Below are 21,835 nucleotides of genomic sequence, written 5' to 3'. Positions count from 1 at the left end.
TTTAGCACATGTAAGATGTTAATTAATAAATGCAGTGGAAAGAACAAATGAATGAAGAGAGACCAGTAAAAATAAAAACGAGCAAATAACAAAAACAAAAACACAACAACAACAACAAAAAATCCAAAACCCAGAAGGGCATTTCCTTATGTTTGGGTATTGGTGTCCCCACCCAAATCTCATCTGGAATCCCCACATGTTATGGGAGGGACCTGGTGGGAGGTAATTGAATCATGGGGGCAGGTCTTTCCCATACTGTTCTTGTGATAGTGAATAAGCTCACAAGATCTGATAGTTTTAAAAAGAGGAGTTTCCCTGCACAAGTTCTTCTCTTGTCTGCTGCCATGTGAGACATGCCTTTCACCTTCCGCCATGATTGTGAGGCCTCCCCAGCCACATGGAACTGTAAGTCCAATAAAGATCTTTCTTTTGTAAATGCCCAGTCTCGGGCATATCTTTATCAGCAGCATGAAAATGGACTAATACAGTAAATTGGTACCAGTAGAGTGGGGCAATACTGAAAAGATACTTGAAAATGTGGAAGCGACTTTGGGCACTGCTGAAAAGATACCCGAAAATGTGAAATTAGGTAACAAGCAGAGGTTGGGACAGTTTGGAGGGCTCAGACGAAGACAGGAAAATGTGGGGAAATTTGGAACTTCCTAGAGACTTGTTGAATGGCTTTGCCTAAAATGCTGATAGCAATATGGACAATAAAGTCTAGGCTGAGGTGGTCTCAGATGGAGATGAGGAACTTGTTGGGAACTGGAGCAAAGGTGACACTTGTTATGTTTTAGCAAAGAGACTGGCAGCATTTTGCCCCTGCCCTAGAGATTTGTGGAACTTTGAACTGCAGAGAGATGATTTAGGGTTCTGGTGGAAGAAATTTCTAAGCAGCAAAGCATTCAAGAGGTTACTTGGTTGCTGTTAAAGGCACTCGGTTTTACAAGGGAAGCAGAGCATAAAAGTTTGTAAAATTTGCAGCCTGACAATGTGATAGAAAAGAAAAACCGATTTTCTGAGGAGAAATTGAAGTCAGCTGAAGAAATTTGCATAAGTAACGAGGAGCCAAATGTTAATCCCCAAGACAATGGGGAAAATGTCTCCGGAGCATGTCAGAGGTCTTCACAGCAGCCACTCCCATCACAGGCCCAAAGGCTTTGGAGAAAATCGTTCCGTGGGCCAGGCCCAGGGTCCCTGTTCTGTGTGCAGTCTAGGGACTTGGTGCCTGTGTCCCAGCCACTCCAGCTGTGACTAAAAGGTGCCAAAGTACAACTCAGGTTGTTTCTTCAGAAGGTGGAAGCCCCAAGCCTTGGTGGCTTCCACGTGGCATTGAGCTTGCAGGCACACAGAAGTCAAGAATTGAAGTTTGGTAACCTCTGCCTAGATTTCAGAAGGTGCATGGAAACTCCTGGATGCCCAGGCAAAAGTCTGCTGCTGGGGTGGGGCCCTCATGGAGAACCTCTGGTAGGGCAGTGCAGAAGGGAAATGTGGGGTTGAAGCCCCCACACAGAGTCCCTACTTGGGCACCTCCTAGTGGAGCTGTGAGAAGACAGCCACCATACTCCAGACCCCAGAATGGTAGATCCACTGACAACTTGCACTGTGAGACTGGAAAAGCCACAAACACTCAATGCTAGCCTATGAAAGCAGCCAGGAGGGAGGCTCTACCCTGCAAAGCCACAGGGGCATAGCTGCCCAAGACCATGGGAACCCACCCCTTGCATCAGCGTGACCTGCATATGAGACATGGAGTCAAAAGAGATCATTTTGGATCTTTAAGACTTGAACGTCCTACTGGGTTTCAGACTCGCATGGGGCCTGTAGCCCCTTTGTTTTGGCCAATATCTCCCATTTAGAATGGCTGTATTTATCCAATACCTTTACCCCCATTGTATCTAGGAAGTAACTAACTTGCTTTTTTTTTTCAGATTTTATTTTATTTATTTACTTATTTTTTTAAGACAGAGTCTCACTCTGTTGCCCAGGCTGGAGTGCAGTGGCACCATCTTGGCTCACTGCAACTTCTGCCTCCTGGGTTCAAGCAATTCTCCAGTCTCAGCCTCCGAGTAGCTGGGACTACAGGCTCGCACCAAGTCTGGATAATTTTTGTATTTTTAGTAGAGATGAGGTTTCACCATGTTGGCTAGGCTGGTCTTGAACTCCTGACCTAAAGTGATCCACCCACCTCGGCCTCCCAAAGTGTTGGGATTACAGGCATGAACCACTGTGCCTGGCCAGCTAACTTGCTTTTGATTTTACAGGCTTATAGGTGGAAGGGACTTGCCTTGTCTTGGAAGAGACTTTGGACTGTGGACTTTTGAATTAGTGCTGAAATGAGTTAAGCCTTTAGGGGACTGTTGGGAAGATGTGATTGGTTTTGAAATGTGAGGACGTGAGATTTGGGAGGGGCCAGGAGTGGAATGATATGTTTTGGCTGTGTCCCCACTGAAATCTCATCTTGAATTTCCATGTGTTATGGGAGGGACCTGGTGGGAGGCAATTGAATCATTGGGGGCAGGTCTTTCCCAAGCTGTTCTTGTGATAGTAAGTCTCACGAGATCTGATGTTTATTATAAGGGAGAGTTTTCCTGCACAAGCTCTCTCTTTGCCTGCTGCCATCCACGTAAGATGTGACTTGCTCTTCCTTGCCTTCCACCATGATTGTAAGACTTCCCCAGCCATGTAGAACTGTAAGTCCAATTAAACCTTTTCTTTTGTAAATTGCCCAGTCTTGGGTATGTCTTTATTAGCAGTGTGAAAATGGACTAATGCAAAATCTTTGCTTTGGCTGACTAGTTAGTAGTAAATAATCTTTTATATTTCTATAGCATTTACCAAAGACTTGCATACCTATTACTCTGTGTGATCCTATACACCATTCTTAGGGCCAGGTACCTGGGGGAACTGTATCTCAGAAGTGTTACATGCTGGCAGAGTGAGAACTCAAACCCTGGTCTCCCGATTCCTGGTTCAGATCTCTGTCCATTGCCCCTTAATGTCAAATAAGGCCAAACTTGTGGAATGTAGTTGCATAGGCTGTCATCAATCAGCAGGGGTCCTGGCCACAGTGCACCTGTCTTGTGCCAAGCTAGCCTGCCCCTTGGCAAGAGAGGCTGGAACACATGTTCTAATAATGGAAATACTGGGATTCATGCCCAAAGGATGTCAACACACTCTCTCTCTCTCTTTCTGTCTCTCACTCTGTCTTTCTCGTGTTTATATACAGTTCTACACAAATTCCAGCAATATACAAGTCCCTTAATGTGCACACATGTATAGTCATACTCCCATACTGGTACATTTAAATACTCTTCTACTTATTCACTTGTATTCATATGCACACACATTCACATTCACATGCACATGCATGTACACACATGTAAACATGCCTACTCAAATGCAGATACATACTTAAATATCTCTTTATATATTCACAAATATCCACATACAAATACCCAAAGAAAATAATACACTCTATGCACATTCGTTCTTAAATACTTTCACATCTCCTACATATATGCAAACTCACAGATATATGTGTATTCATATGTACAGATTTCCACATGTGCAAATAGAAACATAGAAATACACATACTTATATCCATACCTATAGATCATACACATGTCTCTTTGAAGTTACATGTCTACACGTGTTCAAATTAGCATCACATATACACATGCCTATGTATGCCACTGCACAATTCCACAATCCCTCAATATACACCTCCACATACATACTACACAGATCCATAGATGTTCCAGTGCACACACTTATGCACATGTGTCCAGACAAGCTAGAGGTTTTCATCTGAGTTTTAGCTCTTTGTAGAATACCAGAGGGGCTGCTGTAGATCAGGATTCCCTTTCCTCTTTTCCTTTGTACATTTCTTTCTTTTTGTTTTTCCTTTTTTTTTTTTTTTTTGAGACAGAGCCTCACCCTGTTGCCCAGGCTTGAGTGCAGTGGCATGATCACAGCTCACTGCAGCCTTGACCTCCTAAGGCTCAGGTGATCTTCCTGCCTCAGCCCCTGCTCCAGGAGTAGCTGGAACTACAAGCATGTGCCACCATGCCCTGTATTTTTTTTTTTTTTAGTAGAGACAGGGTTTCACCATTTGCCCAGGCTGGTCTCGAACTCCTGGGCTCAAGCAATCTGCCCACCTTGGCCTCCCAAAGTGCTGAGATTACAGGTATAAGCCACTGTATGTGGCCTCCCTTGTACATTTCTGTATCGACTTTTACCTTCCTCTTGCTGCACAGACTCAAAGAGAGTCCCGGAAGAGGTCAGATAAAGGACAGGCAGTCTCAGCCCTCTCCTTGTCAGGACTGGATAGAGACCCCTGTTGCTTTGCTGGCTGCCTCTCTGCTCTCAGGTCTGTTAGCTCCGGTGAATAAAGCCAGGTCCTGGGAGGTAGGCAGTTAGGCCTGGGGACTCCAGCTGTTTATAGAGCTACTATGCACTCCTGCTGTTTCTGGAGAACACAGCCTGGAAAGTTTCTGAAACCCGGACTGTGTCCATATTACCTTGGACCCATGATGCACAACTAGCTCTTTGTGTGGTTGGAGAGGCAGAACCCAGGCTGGAAGACAGGGAGCCTGGGCTGACTATGTCACTAATTAGCTGCGTGTGTGTGTCCATGGGCAAGTGCAATCCTCTCTCTGGCCTCCAGTTTCTATGTCTGTTCAAGCTGAAGTTCCCTTTTGCTCTAATTCTCTGTGATGAAAGGAGACAAGGAAGGGCTGGGTAGTCCCAAACATTCAGGAATTAAATGTTTACATTTGGCGTAGGAGACCACATACTGAGTTCAAGTTCTACCCTTGCTACTTATTAGCTGTGTGTCCTTAGGAAAATAACCTAACTTTTCTGATCCTCAGCTTTCTCATCTGTAAACTGGAGATAAACTTTCCCACTTTATGGGGGTTGTTATCAAGCCTAAATTAGGTGATAAATACAGAAGTGCTCTGTTCACTGCCTGGTATGCAGTAGCATATAAGTTCTTCAAGAACAAGTTGTTTTTCTTGTTATTATACCAACACCAGTTTCCCAAAGCCACTTTGAGTGACAAGAAAAGAGGCTTGAATGGGAGAATCATCCAAAAGTTTTGGTAGGTGGAATCCAGAGGGAAAAGAAGCTGAAGGGAGGGGAACCTTTGAGCACTGCAGAGAGCATCAGACCTGTGTTTCTATCCCACCTATTTCTTGCTGTGTGACCTTGCTCAAGTGACCTTACCATTCTAACCACCAGATTCTCTCTCCAGAAAACAGAGAGCCAGACTAGGCAATTTCCTAAGTTTTTTTTTTTATTTTTTTATTTTTTATTTTTTTTAGATCTGAGACTTTTTTCCCCTATATCATCTGTAAACACACAAATAATTAAGTTAAATACACAAAAAATTAAGAAGCCAGTGGGGAAAAATCATAGTACATAAGTCTTCATTTAACATCATCGACAGGTTATTGGGAACAGACTTTAAGTGAAATGACATACAGCAGTTTATCAAATAATATTGTTTTGTTATAATGTTGATGAGAAATAAAATTTGTTGTGTTGTAGTCATTTTGTTGAAAGTTGCAGGTTCTAAGAACCTATTGGTGATGTTAAGTGAGATCTAGTAAGATATATTATGAGATATATATAAGAAATACTATATTATGAAATGTGCAAGCTTGGAAATAGCACCCCCGGCCCTACTTTGGATTAATTTTAATAAATAGGGAGAAAAAACTATGTCATTTGTGGTCTACCCTCAAGGCAGTATATCATAACTGATCCTTCATTTCCTGTCAGAAGATTATTTCTTTCTACTCCAGGAGACCATCTTCTCTGGGGTCCTTTGTTATCTCCATTATCATTACTTAATATTTTCTCTTGAGGGGAGCTGGGCATGGCATGATATTGGGTTGGATTTCCACTTTTGATGCACTTAGACTGTTGCTTACGTGTACTTTGTAGGTCCTGGTCCTCCAGTTTTTTTAGTCTGTGCTCTTTGGAGTTATAGCAGTGTGGCACAGAACAAATACTTATCTATAGGTTATGAGAACTGGATCTTAATCCTTGCACAGTCACCAAGTAGCTTTGTGATATGATCTGTACAAATCTCCGTTTCCTCAGCTGTAAACTGGGGAACATAGCATGCCTACTTGACAGAGTGGTTGTAAGACTACACGTGTGGTGAAGGAATCATGTGAAAGCGTGAATGTGAAAATGTGCTGAAAATGATAAATGGCATGTAACGATAGATGGCATCATTGCACGTGCACTTTGCGTCAGGCACTGTGCTTTGCACTTTCCATGCTTTATCTCTTAATACTCACAGCAGGCCACAAGGTGGATGCTACTAGCATCCCTATTTTTAACAGATGAGAAAGCCAACTTAAATACCTTGGCCAAGATCACAGAGCTGAGCCTCAAATTTTGTCTAGGCGTTGAAGACTGTGTCTAATTACTCTGCTACACTGTTTCTGTAGAAAGCAAAATGCAGCAGAAGTGAAGTCTGGGAAGGTAGTCAGCACATGTGGGGTGGGAAATGGGGGGTGAGGGTTGTGGGGGTGGGAGTGGAGAGGAGAGGAGGAAGAAACCAAAGCTCAGAGAAGTCTAAGGATTGCTCAAGATTACACAGCAAATCATCAATGATAATGTTGGGGCTGCAGTGTCCAGAGTCTCCATCATCATCACCATCATCAAAAATGCTTAGTGAACATTTACAAAGCATGGACAATGATAAACATTTTTCTAGGTTGGGCGCAGTGGCTCACATCTGTAATCCCAACACTTTGGGAGGCTGAGGTTGGTGGATCACATGAGGCCAGGAGTTTGAGACCAGCCTGGCTGACATGGCGAAACCCCATCTCTATTAAACATACAAAAATTAGCTGGGCCTGGTGGTGCATGTCTGTAATCCCAGCTACTCAGGAGGCTGAGGCAGAAGAATTACTTGAACCCAGGAGGCAGACGTTGCAGTGAGCCGAGATCGTGCCACTGCACTCCAGCCTGGGCAACAGGGCAAAACTCTGTCTCAAAACAAAACAAAACAAAAAAACCCATTTTTCTCTACACACTTCACATAATAACTTAATGATATCAGTATGTTAATTACCATTGGGATTTTACAGATGAAGAAACTGAGGCTTAAAGGTGTGAAGCAAATAAGCTCCTCGCAGACAGAGTGAGCTCAGTGTATGTGACTCCAGAGCTGGGCTTTTAATCACCATGGGAAGTAAGGCTATATCTTTCTTTTTTAGCAATCTGTATGAAGGAATTAGGTCTCTGTTTGGTCGTTATCGGGAAACGAGTGCTGATATGTGCACCTGTCCTCAAATAACCAGGTCCTTTACAGAACCAGGTGGTCTACTCCCTGACTTGGCTTGATAACCATTTACCATTGAGGAAAAAGAGTGGAAGTGTCAAAACTCACTGTACAGATTATGATTAATACAAATGTCAATATGCTTCTGATCTCAGAGGAGGGGAAGAAAAGCAGAGGGGCTCATTAAGAGTGCTTGTAAGACATCCATTCAAAGGTGAAAAAAACTTGGCTATTTATTTGACCTGGATATCCAGTGAAAAGCGCCCATGTTTGTTCCTAGCTAACAAGTGGTACCATCTCCATTTGGGGATAAGAGGCCTGTTACTTTAGGGTTTCACCAGTTGTCCTTTGAATGTGGGAACGGTCTTCATGACCATATCAAGACAGGCCTGTTTGCAAAATGATAGCTTTTAGACCATTTGCCACCTCACCTACTGAACTCAGTGATTTTTGCCAGCCTGGGACTGAAAGGTTGGATGTAATCTCCATAAATGCTTAGGACCAAATACTGGTTTTAATTGATAAGCAATATAATTGATTTGATTTATTTATTTAAAAAACTGTTGAGTATCTGTTATTGAATCACTGTGCTAGCTGCTGGGGTTCCCAAAGGAAATGAGACAAGATACCAGCCCCCAAGGAACTTACAGTATAGTGACAGGAGGGACACATAAGTAGGTTGTTACAGTGGTAATTGTAAGTGGCAAGTGCTGTTGTGGAAATTGTAAAATGTGTCATGAGAATGGACAGAAGGGACCCATCCCAGCCTTGGGTGAAGGGCACACGTGAACTCACACACACATACGTGCATGTTAGAGTGGGAAGGCTTTCTATGAAATAATTCTAAGCTGAATCTTAAAGGAGAATAGGAATTGGCAAGGGAAAGGAGGCTGGAGTGGGTGCTCTGGGCAGTGGCCTAGCAGCCATCACCAAAAGCCTGTAAAGCAGACAGCAAGGAACAACCTGGCTGGAGAGCTGTAAGCAATCGGTGCAGCTAGAGTATGCAGTGGGAGAGGGAGGAGATGAAGCAGGGTGAATCACAGGGAGCCTCCTCAGCTTTGCAAAAGAATTTGGGTTTAATGCTGAGGGTGATGGGGAGCCATAGGAAGGGTTTAAATCGAGGCAGTGACGCGGTTAGATTTGTGTTTTGGAAAGGCTAGTGTGGGAAAAAGTAGACTGGAAGGCGGCAAGTTGGAAGCCAACGAGAACCCTCTGCAGTCATGTAAGCAAGCCACGATGGAAGCCTGAACTAGATTAGGGGCAGGTGGATGTCCCGAAATGGATAGGTTAGAGTTAGCTTTAGGCTGCCCTGATTATTTTTTTTCGCAAGCTAGATCACTTCCTTAACATAAGTACAATTGATTTTTCTGTTGAAAAAACAAAAAACAAAAAAGTCTGAGAAAAGTTTTAAAATATCATTACACTTATTTGTAATTACTAATGTAATATTCACCCCTTGCAGAAATTTGAAAAATATGTAAATACTGTAGGAAGAAAATAAAAATTATTCATAAGTTTATAATTCAGAGATAATCATTGTTACAATTTTGGTATTTTTTTTCCTAGGCATTTCTTCTAGTGTAGTGGATTTATTTTAAACTTTTTTTACTATTAAAAGTGTTAAACATATTCAACAGTAAAGGAAATATACAATTAACCCAATATACCCATTTCAGCTTCTATAACCAGCAGTCTTCTGCCATTCTGCAGTTGAATGTTAAACTTAAAAACAGGTCTTCACATTTTCTTTTACTCTAAAAATTTGACTTGTTGTATAATTAATGTTAAATGGTGATTTGCTGTGTAATCTTGAGTAATCCTTAGACTTCTCTGAGCTTTGGTTTCTTCCTCCTCTCCTGGGTGTTCAGCAGGTGCTTGCCCTGCTAGCTCTTTGGCCATTTTCAGATGTTATGTATTCACTCAGAACATTTAATGTTGACAGTAAAGGCATCCGAGCCTCATGGTATACCACTGGAGACTTGAAAAAAACCCAGCTGATTCCCCACCTCGTTGGTGGAGACCAAGGCAGAGGATAAATATTTCATGGAGAGATATCCCCAGCAGGAACTAACAGCTTGTGTTTTGACTTACTCACCATGGTTGTCTCAGCAATGGAACCAAAGCTGTTGATGAAAATGTTGCAGCTCACGTTCACTGGGGGACCTGCCAATCAAGAGAGATTCCTGCTTAGCCCCAAGGCCATGGAAGAACCCACAGGGTAGGACTCATTCCCAGAATACTGACTTCTGGAATGGATCGCCTTTGGTGGAGGATATCCTTGCTTGCTCTCCACCCCACTCCCAAGCACCTGGGATTCCCAGCCACCATTTAACATCTCTATGCCAGATTTCCTGGTCCCCAAGTGAGCACCAGGTACAGAACACCAGAGGCTGAGCTGAGATGTACTTTCATTAACACAGGATGATTCATCATCCACCATATGGTTGAAATTCCTTCCCCAAGTCCCATCGGCTGCCTTTCAGCCACAAATTAGTGGCTGAAATATATTTATGTCTACAACATTTGGAGGCCATCTTGGGAATTACAAGGAACAGCAAGCTCCTTGCCTTCAACTTATGAACCAAGAATGATTGTCTGAAAGGCATTGATGGGAATTACCAGCTGAGGAATCCAGAAGGAACCTCAGGGGAAGTCCACAGACTTTGTTAAATACTTTCTGAGCAAGTCTTTTGAATCCTACTGCAAAGCGTAGGAAAGAAAGAAATGGAGGATTATTCACTGCTTTGCTATCTCATTGCTAGAGGAGATGTTGTCTCATTGAAGCCCAATCTCTTCACTTTATACTATTAATTATAGCAGTTGCCATTTACTAAACATTACGGGGGTTACCGCTGTGCTGAGAGTATTATTAACATCATTTCATTTCATCCTTTCAACAACTCCAGGAGAAGGTATGGTTATTACTTTCATTTTACAGGAGAGAAAACAGAGGCTCAGAGAAGCTATTTGTTCATGGCTACGTAACTAGTAAATGCGTGAGTCAGAGTTTGAGTTCAGATTTGTCTAACTCCAAGGGTGCTCATCTTAATGGCTATTCTGTAGGAAACAGGTTTAGAGGAAGGAACGGGCATGCTCACGGTCACACAGACAGTGGCAGAGTCTAGAATTTCCAGCACTGGGTTTCCAAATAAGCTGACAAAAAGGGCTAACATAAAATAACCAAAGAGAAATGCGAGACCATGGGTAAGAGTGGTAAAAGCAGCAGGAGTCCAGGTGAGAGAAGTTCTGGAGAATGAGGCACGAAAGACCTCAGAAAGGTGGTGACCTGGAGATGACTTCGAAGGTGAATAGGACTTGATAAATGGTCACAGCCCTTCACATGAAGAGTGTAATTTGCAATTTGTGATTTTCTTTTAAGGTCCACTTTCTTGATTCCTATGAGGTACTCAGGTAGACAGGGCAGAATTCTTGTTCCTACTTGACAAAGGTAACACCAAGAGTTTTAATAACTCACCTAGGCTCATTCAACTAACAAGTGGTAGAACCAGGACTTGAACCAAAGTTTTCTGATTGTGGAGAGAAGACAGTAGATATGTCCTTATGCCCTCTGGCACCCATTGTATTCTGTCCCTCTTGAAAAAGTAGCCCAAGCATTTTGCTCAAACTAAGCTAGATCAGAAGTCTTGGCATATAGGAGGGGACTCAGTCTTGGGATGAGAATCTAGGTTTTTCCTTCAAGGGATTATCAGGATCTCTGGGTTTTGGACATAACTCCAGCACTCACTGGTTGTTTGACCTCGGCCATGCCTTTTCTCTGTCCTGGGCCTCAATTTCCTCATCAATCTGGAGAGAGAGTAGCTCTTGATCTAGGCAGTCATTCTCAGCTTCAGTGGTTTGGAATTCCTTTATGGAAGCTATCCATTTGCATTTCAGGGTTGTAAGATTTTAGGGCTGGAAGGTTTCTTAAAGGTCACCTCATCAATTTCTTCCCAAACTGAAGTACAGACAGGGTTATCTGCAGAAGAATCATCTGGGAACCTGTTAAACTACAGATTCTTTGGCCCAACCCCACACTAAGTAAAACCAAATCTCCGGAGGTTAGCCCAAGAGTCTAGTGTTCAGAGAGCTGGTGAGTCTTATGCACAGCCAGCTTTGGGGACCACTGCTGTAGACCAGCTACCCATTCAAGGCTGAGTGCCTGAATACTTCCAGCAGTGGGAAACTCATTTTGTCTTGAGCAGCCCTTTCCATAGTTGGATAGCTCTGTCTGCTAAATTATTTTTCCTTGTGTTGAGCAGAAGTCGGCCTCCTTGTCACTTCCACCTAAATAAAGGTCAGGTGAAAAAAACCTGAATGGTCAGGATTTTTCTCCTTCATTTAGATTCAGACCCAGGTTTTTTTTGTTGTTGCCTCATGCCATTAAGATACCCCAAGGAGTTACTGCCTATGCCTTGAAATGATATGCACAGAGTTCCCACCCAGTTCCTGCAAGTGTCTGGCACTGTGACTCCCATATAAATTAGTTTCTGATTTATGTGTTCGAGAGGGCACTGGCCAAAAGGATCCTATGGGAAGGTGCGGTTCATTGAAATAAATCTGAAATTAAATTATCCTTGAGAAAATTACAATTCAGCTGCCTTTGGCAGCAGGATAATATATATATTTCATTAAATATTAAAGTTTAATTTTGCTTTTTTGTATGTATTTGCAAGGGGCTGTGCCCCTGATCCTAGGAGCCGTTATAATACACAAAGTCATAAAGAAGACACAGAATAACAGAGCTGGAATGGCCTAGTCCTGCTGGATCATTTTACAGATGCAGAAACGGAGGCTGGGATACAGTAAGTGACTCATTTGGGGTCATGCCTGTCAGGTAAGTAGAGGGGGGACTGGAATGCTGTTTTAGTGCCCTTTACTTCTACCTCACAGTTTCTTTGCCATTGTACTCTGCAGACTGTGCTTGATCTTCCTGGCTACCCGTGTTTTCACGAGGGTCAGGAGCAGGGAAAATTTCTAGCACTTAAGGCAGCTGCTGAGTGATGCATCCCTCCGTAGAGTTTTTAAACAATGCAGACCTCTTTCTACCATGTTGGAGTCATAGGGGCCCTGATTCTCAATGGCATTTTTAGGAGCTCCATGGTTTGTATGGGGTTTTGGGGAATCTGATTTGTGTCGGTGGAAGCAGGAAAGGCATCAAAGGGCTCAGGGGAAGAAAATCCTCTCGGCAATTTTTCAGGCCTCAGCACAAAGGAGGGCAGAGAAAACTTCTCAGCTCCCGCGGTGGGGCTCCAGGAAGCTGCAACTCATTCTCAGTCAGGTGGGGGTCGAGGGAGTTAAGGCTAGTGCAGGGTTGGGAGGGGCCTAAAAGATGAACTAATTCTGTAGATATTGGGCCCAAGTGTTCCGAGTAAGCTTCTCAGAGTGGGAAGGTTGGACGGACCTTGATTCAGCGGTGAGGATAAAATTTTATTTCTTAAAAATGCCCACTGCTGAGTAAGTAAATAAATGAACAAATAAATAAATAAATCACTATTATTAGACAAAGAATTAAGTTAGAGTAACTGGGTTAAAGTCTCTGGTTTTGACAGCATGACTTGAAAAAGTCACTTAACTGATCTAAGCCCTAGCATATTTGTGGGGTCATTTATTTATTTATTCATTCATTTATGAAGGTTTACTGGGGCTTTTCTATGTGTCAAGTACAGTGGCATGCACAAAGAATAACTAACACGTAAACCCTGGATGCACCCACATTCAACCTCGTTTCTCAGAGCAAAGACCAGGGCGCCTCTACTCAGGATGGAGTTCTGAGAGAGCCCACCAGGGGGCGTGATGGACTGGAATTCCTAAAAGCAGAGAGGGACAGAGGATGCAACCTGGTTGCCAAGGGCCCTAACCAGTTCCTGGAAGTGTTTGATTTGGCCAACAGTGTTTTTAAAAGAGGTGATTTAGTTGTCAATTTGCAAGATTTCAGATAAAACCTCAGACTTAAGTCTTGGAAGGACTGGCTGAACAGGGTCTACATTCCTGCCTGACAGCCATCAACAAGAGCTGAGAAGTGGCTGCCCTTAGATAAGCCCTATGTTCTCTGGTTTTATTTTCTTATCTCCACCCTGCTTCATTCATATACTATAGTTGTCTTGCCCCTCTAGGTATTAGAGATTGTGACCCTGGTGAAGGCTTGAGCTGAGTGTGCTGGGACAGCAACCTTGCTATTGACTTACCTATCCTGGGGGTTATGTTAACAATGCTGGAAGCTATGGCGTCAGGAACAAGGTGCAGGGGGAGTGAAGGAGCCTCGAGGTAAATGGGGGAGAGTGGGCCCAAACAGAGACCTGGGTGCATCTCCCAGAACATTTTCTATTTGTAGAGCTCTGTGGAGCAAGCACTCTGAGAAGGGGACTTGAGAGTAGGGGGCAAAGTGAGCAAATATTAGGAAGCTGTTACCAGCTGTCACATGCCTTGTTTAGTCTTGAACTTGAGCCAAAGGAACAGTGAGGAAGGGCACCTGAAATCAAGGCTTGTCTAGGAGGCTGGCTGCAGGTCCTTGGAATAAGATTTTTGCAAGGGTGCTGGGAGGAAGGTCAGAGTGCATAGGCTCCCAAGGAGGTCCTTAAGACTGCACCTGCAGGGTTCTGCTCGGCAGTTTGAGATGGCTGCAACCTCCTGAGGCATCAGGAAACAAAGGGAACTAGTCTCTTGGTTATAGACACTAAGTTCCCATAGGGTTATGAGAGGTAAAAGAACCTTTTCAGGTCATCTGGAGTAGAGTTTGTAAATTGGCAACCCACAGGGCATATGTGGGTCACAAACATGTTTTATTTGAATTTACATGTTTTAGGAATTAGGAAGTCTCACATAGATCTCGGTATCTGGCTCTTCTTGGAATACTTGATGCTCTGGAAACATGGGGCCTACATTTCTGCAGGGCAAATACAGGCTGGGGCTAAGGAGAGGCTGCCCCTGTAGAGGAGCCTGTACCTCTATTTCTTCATAGTCTCTACCACTCCCTATTGTCTTACTCTTGGTTTGCTTCACTGATTTAAGTTATCTACCCAACCCTGGTACGCATTTGAAATTATGACTCTGATTTAGACTAAAATTTTTCAAAATTATTTGTTAGCCCACGGGAAACTTTCAGCTGAAGAATTTTAGTTGGGAGCCCATTATTGAAAATAAAAGTGGAGCTGTTTGGGGAGGAGCAGGGTGGGCTTGCTCATCATGCCCTCTGCTTCTCCTTTGGGCGCACCTGCTGGAAGGCTGGAAGCTCCGTGAAGCATATGTTTAAAAGCTGCTGAAGTAGCCAAGCCCATTACTGCACAGATGAAGAAACTGAGGCCCAAAGAAAGGGAGAGACTCATCATTTAAGCTCAGAGAGTAAGTTTGTGCCTGAGCCCAAACTTGAACCCGTTTCTCCACGTTCCATGTTTATCCTTCTTCCCATTATACAAGAGGTAGCAGATAGTTTTTAATTCACTTTTGGACTCCTGGAAACCAGAGGTGCTGTTAAATTGAATCCTCTGAGGCTTTGTCTGGGTTTGGTGGGAGAGAAGACTGAATTGATTAAGAATGTCTGCCTTGGGTAGGGGAAAGAGTCATGGGATTCACACTGCGTATTTACCATCTGCGTGCATTACCATGCTGCTTGCTGCTTTAATCTGGGAAAGCATTTCCCTGTGGGTCTGGAAGGAATATTTTCTCTACCTTTAAAATTGGGCCTGATCCTGGCATCATATCCGGAGGTTCTCCCCATTAGCTTATCCAGGAAATCCGAGGGTGACATAGGCTTGGGTGCGGAGCGAGCAGCTTCAGCCTCCTTAGAAGCAGCAAGGCTAAGGAGGAAGAGAGGAAAGCAAAAGGTTAATGATGGCTCTTTCTCATGCTGTGATCAGATCCCAGCCTTGTCCAACCTCTGTAGAACCACAAGAGTGTTCTTAGCTGGAGTAATATGGGTAATATGGGTCCTTAATGAGGTAAGGCCCAGGTTAAATTATTTACCCAGCCCAAATATCAGCCGTCATGGGATCCTGGCAGGCAGCCAAGTGTCTGATTGATGCTGGGAAGTCACGGACATTTTTAAGGCTTCATCTCTGGGATTTTGAGTAATCACACTTGGCAGCTGGGTGTCCCTGGGAGAGAAGATCGGAGGGTTAGTCTTTTGGTAGACCTAACCCTGTGTTGGGCAACTGCACTCTCATGGGTCCATGGAGCCACACGGGCAGAAAGGATGTTAGAGATCAAATAATTTGCCATTTCCTCAAGGTTTATTTTCAGAATCAGAGTCACAGTTTTTTAAAAAGTTGCTAAAGTCAGATGCATTCTGGAACACAAATTTTATCAGGCATTTTTACCTCAAGTCTCCTCAGAAGCCTTGACAAGCTTATATGCTTGTACTTATGGGATCACTGTCTCAAGATACATATACTTCAGAAAATCTCACTTGGGAAATTGAGGCCCAGTTAGCAGAAGGGACTGACATCGGACCTGGAGTAAATCAGTAGTAGCTTATTTCACTGTTTTGAGAGTTAGGTGATCAGAAGTCAAACTGTGGGGATGCATTACACTGTTTCTGTCACCCCTCTCCCGCCCCACACCCATTCAACAAAGTGGCTTTAAGGCCCCATTCACACCACAGTATGAATTACTCATGTATTAAGAACATGACCCTCCCTCTGCCCAACTCTTTATTTATTTATTTATTTATGTATGTATGTATTTATTTAATTTTTAGTTCTGGGATACATGTGCAGAAGGTGCAGGTTTGTTACGTAGGTATACATGTGCCATGGTGGTTTGCTGCACCTATCAACTTGTCATCTAGGTTTTAAGCCCCTCTTGCATTAGATATTTGTCCTAATACTCTCCCTCCCCTTGCCCCCCCAACCCAACAGGCCTTGTTGTGTGATATTCCCCTCCCTGTGTCTACGTGTTCTTATTGTTCAACTCCCACTTATGAGTGAGAACATGCAGTGTTTGGTTTTCTGTTCCTGTGTTAGTTTGCTGAGAATGATGGCTTCCAGCTTCATCCATGTCCCTGCAAAGGACATGAACTCATTCTTTTTTATGGCTGCATAGTATTCCATGGTGTATATGTGCCACATTTTCTTTATCCAGTCTATCATTGATGGACATTGGGTTGGTTCCAAGTCTTTGCTATTGTAAATAGTGCTGCAATAAACATACATGTGCATGTGTCTTTATAGTAGAATGATTTATAATCCTTTGGGTATATACCCAGTAATGGGATTGCTGGATCAAATGGTATTTCTGGTTCTAGATCTTTGAGGAATTGCCACACCAAACTCTTAAAGCATATAGATTTCAATAAGAGTCAATGTTGGAGGCTCAAATGTTGAAGAACGCTAATTTTGGGTTGCTTTGGGCAACTGAGCTTTTCTAGTACTGAAATTATATCCAGGAGATAGTTAGGAGCCATAAGCAGCACTGACATGTGCTTGTGGGGCTGGGATGTTGGAGGAAATGCATAGAGATATGAATGTATGTGTGTGTGTGTGTGTGTGTGTGTGTGTGTTTGTAAGGTGGAAGCTTCTGTCAGCTAGTCATGCAGTGCATAATGTTCCCCAAGGATTTGTACCCAACCTGTCTTGTTCTTCCTCTTGGCTTCTTTTCTGGTCTCATCAGCTGTAACTATTTAAGCAATCAGTTAATAATGGATGACTCTCAAATCTGTCACCACCCTGGCCTCTTTCTTAAAACCCCCTTCCTCATTTGCAAACACCTGCAGGACACATTTATCTCAATGTTCTGCCAGTGTCTCAAATTCATCTCCCAAACTGAACACTACAGCTTCCTTCCTAGACTTGCTCCTCCAGATCAGTTTCCCCAGATGACGTCAATATACTTCCACTCTCTAGGATTAGAAGCCTCAGAGCCATCTTGTCTCCTTGCTCCTCTACCCCACTACCCCCCATACACTCACTCACCAGGTGCTGATGTAGTTATCTTTGTTTGTGTTTTAAGAGCAGGAATCATGGTGGTTTTATTTATTATTTGTTTATTTGTTCTTTCATTCCCCACTGTGTCTACCATGGTGTCTCATACATAATTGGTGCTCAGTAATTGCACAGTGAATGAATGAATGAATAATGTGCTACTTTAATTAATCAAATATCCTGGCTAGTAAAAAGTGTTCATAAATATTTATACATGGATTAACAATTTAAAAATAATTAGACTATTATACACAGTAATGGAAAATACTGAAAGCAATCTGGTATTGCTTTGAAGATTTGGAGGGTATTCTAGGACTGTTTAGACACCTCTTGCTTAATAATCTGAAGGTCCTTACTCATATCCTGGGGAACTAATTTTGATGGACAGGGTGAGGAGCAAATGAACTTTAGTTTCTTTGTGTGTGTCTATGGATGTAGGTGAGTTTGTGTGATGTGGGTGGGTTTCTAGGTATGATTGTATAGACATGTATACAGATGGATCGATGTGTATGGATGTATATGGGGATTAGAGTATGCGTGGGGGTGTTTGCAGATGCATAGTGAATTGGGTCACATATGTTTGTATGTGCAAAATGTGAATTTCTGTGTTCATGTGTATGTATTTCAAGTGTGGCATTTATTTTTTATTATTTTTTTATTTATTTTTATTATTATACTTTAGGTTTTAGGGTACATGTGCACAATGTGCAGGTTTGTTACATATGTATCCATGTGCCACCTTGATTTCCTGCACCCATTAACTCGTCATTTAGCATTAGGTATATCTCCTAATGCTGTCCCTCCCCCCCTCCCCCCACCCCACAACAGTCCCCGGAGTGTGATGTTCCCCTTCCTGTGTCCATGAGTTCTCATTGTTCAATTCCCACCTATGAGTGAGAACATGCGGTGTTTGGTTTTTTGTCCTTGCGATAGTTTACTGAGAATGATGTTTTCCAGTTTCATCCATGTCCCTACAAAGGATATGAACTCATCCTTTTTTATGGCTGCATAGTATTCCATGGTGTATATGTGCCACATTTTCTTAATCCAGTCTATCGTTGTTGGACATTTGGGTTGGTTCCAACTGTTTGCTATTGTGAATAGTGCCGCAATAAACATACGTGTGCATGTGTCTTTATAGCAGCATGATTTATAGTCCTTTGGGTATATACCCAGTAATGGGATGGCTGGGTCAAATGGTATTTCTAGTTCTAGATCCCTGAGGAATCGCAAGTGTGGCATTTAGTACGGGCATTTTGTGTGTGTATATGTGAGGTGTGTGTATATGTGAGCTGTATATATACATGGGATATAGGGTGTGAATGTGTAAAATGCTTCTGTAGATGTATGTCTGTGATGTGTATATTGCATGTGTTTGTTTTTGAAATGTACTGGGAAATATAATATAGAATAGTGCAAAAGAGTGAAAAGAACAGGTGATTTGGAATTCATCCTGTCTTAGTCATTTATTAGCTGTGTCACCTTGGGAAAGTTACTTAAACCTGTCTGAGCTTTAGTTTTCTTACCTGTCAAATGAGTTTTGCACAAGGAATAACTGAGGTAGCATTGTTTAAAATACCTAGGACTGTTCTTAGAACATAGCAAGCACTCAATACATTTTTTTTTCTCTTGCAGCATGGTGTGTATATGTGTGTGTGTGTGTGTGTGTGTTTGAAGCAGTTCAGAGTGGGTCTGAGGCTGCTCCTTGTCTCACAATGCTTTCAGCTGCACCGTGGAGCCCACATGGCTGGAAAACCCTCCCAGGTGCTTCCCATGGCCCACATTTGGGGCCACAGTCCATTCAGCACTGGACTCATGGCTGCTGTGTGGCTCTGGTGTGGGCAGACGGGACCACAGGCACGCAACTAGTGATTTATGACTTTTCTGCTGTTATAATTCACTTCTAGAACCTCTCTAGGAGTGGCAGTTATGAAGCTTTCATAAGCTCCCGTACTCTCTCCAGACCCTCCTCTCTGATAATAAGATTTGGGAACATAGTACTCCCTCCCAGCAGTTCCTGGAGCACAAGCGATCTCTTGGCCCTTAGGCCTCTCTCATAAGCCTAAATCCTATTGGGCAGTACAGTGGGAGAATGAATTCTCCCCACATCATCCCATGCCATTTGGTATTAGCATAACATTCCATTTAATACCAGAATCCTCCCCAAAGCTGAAGAGTCTTCTGGTTATTCTAACTTGCATGTCTGCAGTAAGGTATTTGAAGTCTGGTCACCCAGCCACTGGCTCACTTAAAACCTTAGCACTGAGCCGAAGTGGAGGGAATGAAGACCCCGGGGGGGTTAAGTAACTGGCCTCAAGTCACACAGCACTTTAAAGAGAGAAGGAATTAGAACACACATTTTCAAGTGTTGACTCATCCAAATGCTACAGAGTAAGGGAAAGTCCTTTGTGAATTGTGAAGAGTATAAAATCATGATAGTTATGCTATTATTATGATTTGTTTCTGAAGCTTGTTCTACCCTGTTATATCCAAGCAAGTCAAAACATGTGTCTGAATTCTAGCAATCTGTATATACACTGCTCTGAATTTACCACACTTAAAAATGAAGAAGAAATACTTGTGAACTACCCGGTAATCCTCTGTTTTGTCAAGTGATTCACTATGCATATTTTGAGAATCTCTAGTCCAGCCTCTCCCATATATTATTTACCAGCTGTTTCCTGATATCACTTTCATAATTTTTGCCCTGTTTGTTCACCACCTCTATTAGTCACTTAATTATTTTCGTTAAATTGCCTCACTTCTTTTAAACTTAAACTTATTTAAAAGGAAACTATATTTCACTACTCACAAATAGAAAACTAATATTACTTGCCATAATGGAAGAGAACCATAATAGCAAATACAATGACAACAAGACAAAAAGAGAAGAGTTTGCAATTCTAGTGATCTGCTGCTTGCCAATGTTCTGAGCCCAAGGCCTGCTCTAAGTTACAAAGGAAGTGCAGCAAGTGTTGGACAGGCGTCAGAGGCATATTAACACCTAACGAGACTCCTGGAGATAATAAGAAAGATTGGAAGAGAATTGGTTCAATAATGATTTATTGTCATTGTGTCAATCACTTAAAATCCTCCCCCTCCCTCACTGTGCCCTAGGCCAAAAGTTTCCAACTCTTTTCCAAATACAAAGGCTCCATATTAATGCCAAAGTAGCTATGCCTCCCTCCACTTGATAATCCTTGTACATTTCTGTCTATATTTAGACAGTACAATTTGCACAGGATTATTCAAAACTCCCCCTCTCCATCCCAGTGAATCTGATGCGCTGTGCATCTGTGTAGAGTAAATATGCATCGGGGAGCTCTTTAGTACCACAATTCCCAGTTAACTTAAGCATTTGCTTATAGACCATGAGCTGCTGGACAGAGGAGCTGGGAATGAATCTGAGAAATGAAACACCCAATTGTTAAAATTTTCTGACCTTATAACAGTATTTGGAAATGATGCAGTTTTTTTTCAGGGATTACTAAAATATAATGGGTGAATCAGACTCACTTTAGGCAGATTTGATTAATGGTAATTTTCAGAAAGAGGGTGAGGTCTTCTGAGACCAAGTTTTCTATTCCTTACTGAGAAGGCTTATTGCAATAGATGCACTGACTATACAAAGTATTTAGACTATTATACACAGAAATGAAAAATACTGAAAGCAATCTGGCATTGCTTTGAAGATTCATAGGGTGTTCTAGGACTATTTACACACTCTTGCTTAATAATCTGAAGATCCTTACATCCTGAAGAGCTAGTTTTGATGGACAGGATGAGGAACAAATATACTTTAGTTTCTTTGTGTGTGTCTATGGATGTAGGTGAGTTTGTATGATGTGAGTAGGTTTCTAGGTATGATGTATTATATATGTTATGTATACAAATAGATGGATGTTTATGGATGTATGTGGGGATTAGAGCATGCACTAGACTTTCCACCACCTTCTGGTCAGGGGATTTGTCACACTAAGAGATTTTGTTACTTAAAGGACCTCAGATGTTACTTCTTATGAAAGAGACCATGCAAAGCTCCAGGAGTAGAGTTCAACAGAGGGGCTGGAGGCAGGGTGATGTAATGAAGTAGGGGCTGTGTGACCTTCAGTGAGTCACTTCCCTTGTTGGCTTTCAGTTTCCCCGGTTATACAACAAAATTAAGATGATCTGTAAGAGCCCTTCCAGCCCTCAGCCATCATTTTATGAATCTATAATATTCCTTCTTTTTTTTTTCATACACTGGTCTGGGGATCCAGATTCGTCTGGACTTCTTTGGAGGAATGGGATTTTGTGTCTTGGTGCTTCCTCACCTAGTCTCAAGATTTTTTTCTCCAAGGGGCCAACCTGTTTCTCAAGGTTTACTTGGAAGAAAGGCCAGATCAATGTTCAGATTCTCATTCTCCAGTTGCAACATCAATTGAAATAGGGAATCAATATAAAGCTGTCAATCTGAATTACAAATGAGCTAGGGTTGGCAGTAAGACTGGGGAGAAACAATTTCAACTACATTTTGCATGGCACCACAGCCCCAAGAACCACTCTGGGTTAGCAGGGGGGATCCCCCCAATCGATTCCCTCTCCAGTTTACCATGAGCAGAGAAGTCCAGGAGG

The 21,835-nt window shown here is 42.6% G+C and overlaps 1 protein-coding gene across 3 annotated transcripts in view; it reads right to left on the bottom strand.

Annotated features, from left to right (window-relative positions):
• Window positions 1-21,835, bottom strand: part of GLRA1 (glycine receptor alpha 1) — a 110,398-nt gene that overhangs the window by 56,450 nt on the left and 32,113 nt on the right. For 2 of the 3 annotated variants that reach the window (XM_030826139.1, XM_030826143.1), the window contains exons 2-3: window positions 14,973-15,100; window positions 9,403-9,470 (exon numbers count right to left, since the gene is read on the bottom strand). In XM_030826139.1, coding sequence (XP_030681999.1) covers window positions 9,403-9,470; window positions 14,973-15,100 — 196 coding nt within the window. The remainder of the gene's footprint in view (window positions 1-9,402; window positions 9,471-14,972; window positions 15,101-21,835) is intronic. The other variant, XM_030826152.1, reaches the window with a different exon arrangement.

The sequence above is a fragment of the Nomascus leucogenys genome, chromosome 2, assembly GCF_006542625.1.
Source record: "Nomascus leucogenys isolate Asia chromosome 2, Asia_NLE_v1, whole genome shotgun sequence".
Lineage (NCBI taxonomy): Eukaryota > Metazoa > Chordata > Mammalia > Primates > Hylobatidae > Nomascus > Nomascus leucogenys.
The sequence above is the reverse complement of the archived record's forward strand: the minus strand, read 5'-3'. Positions and strand labels throughout refer to the sequence as shown.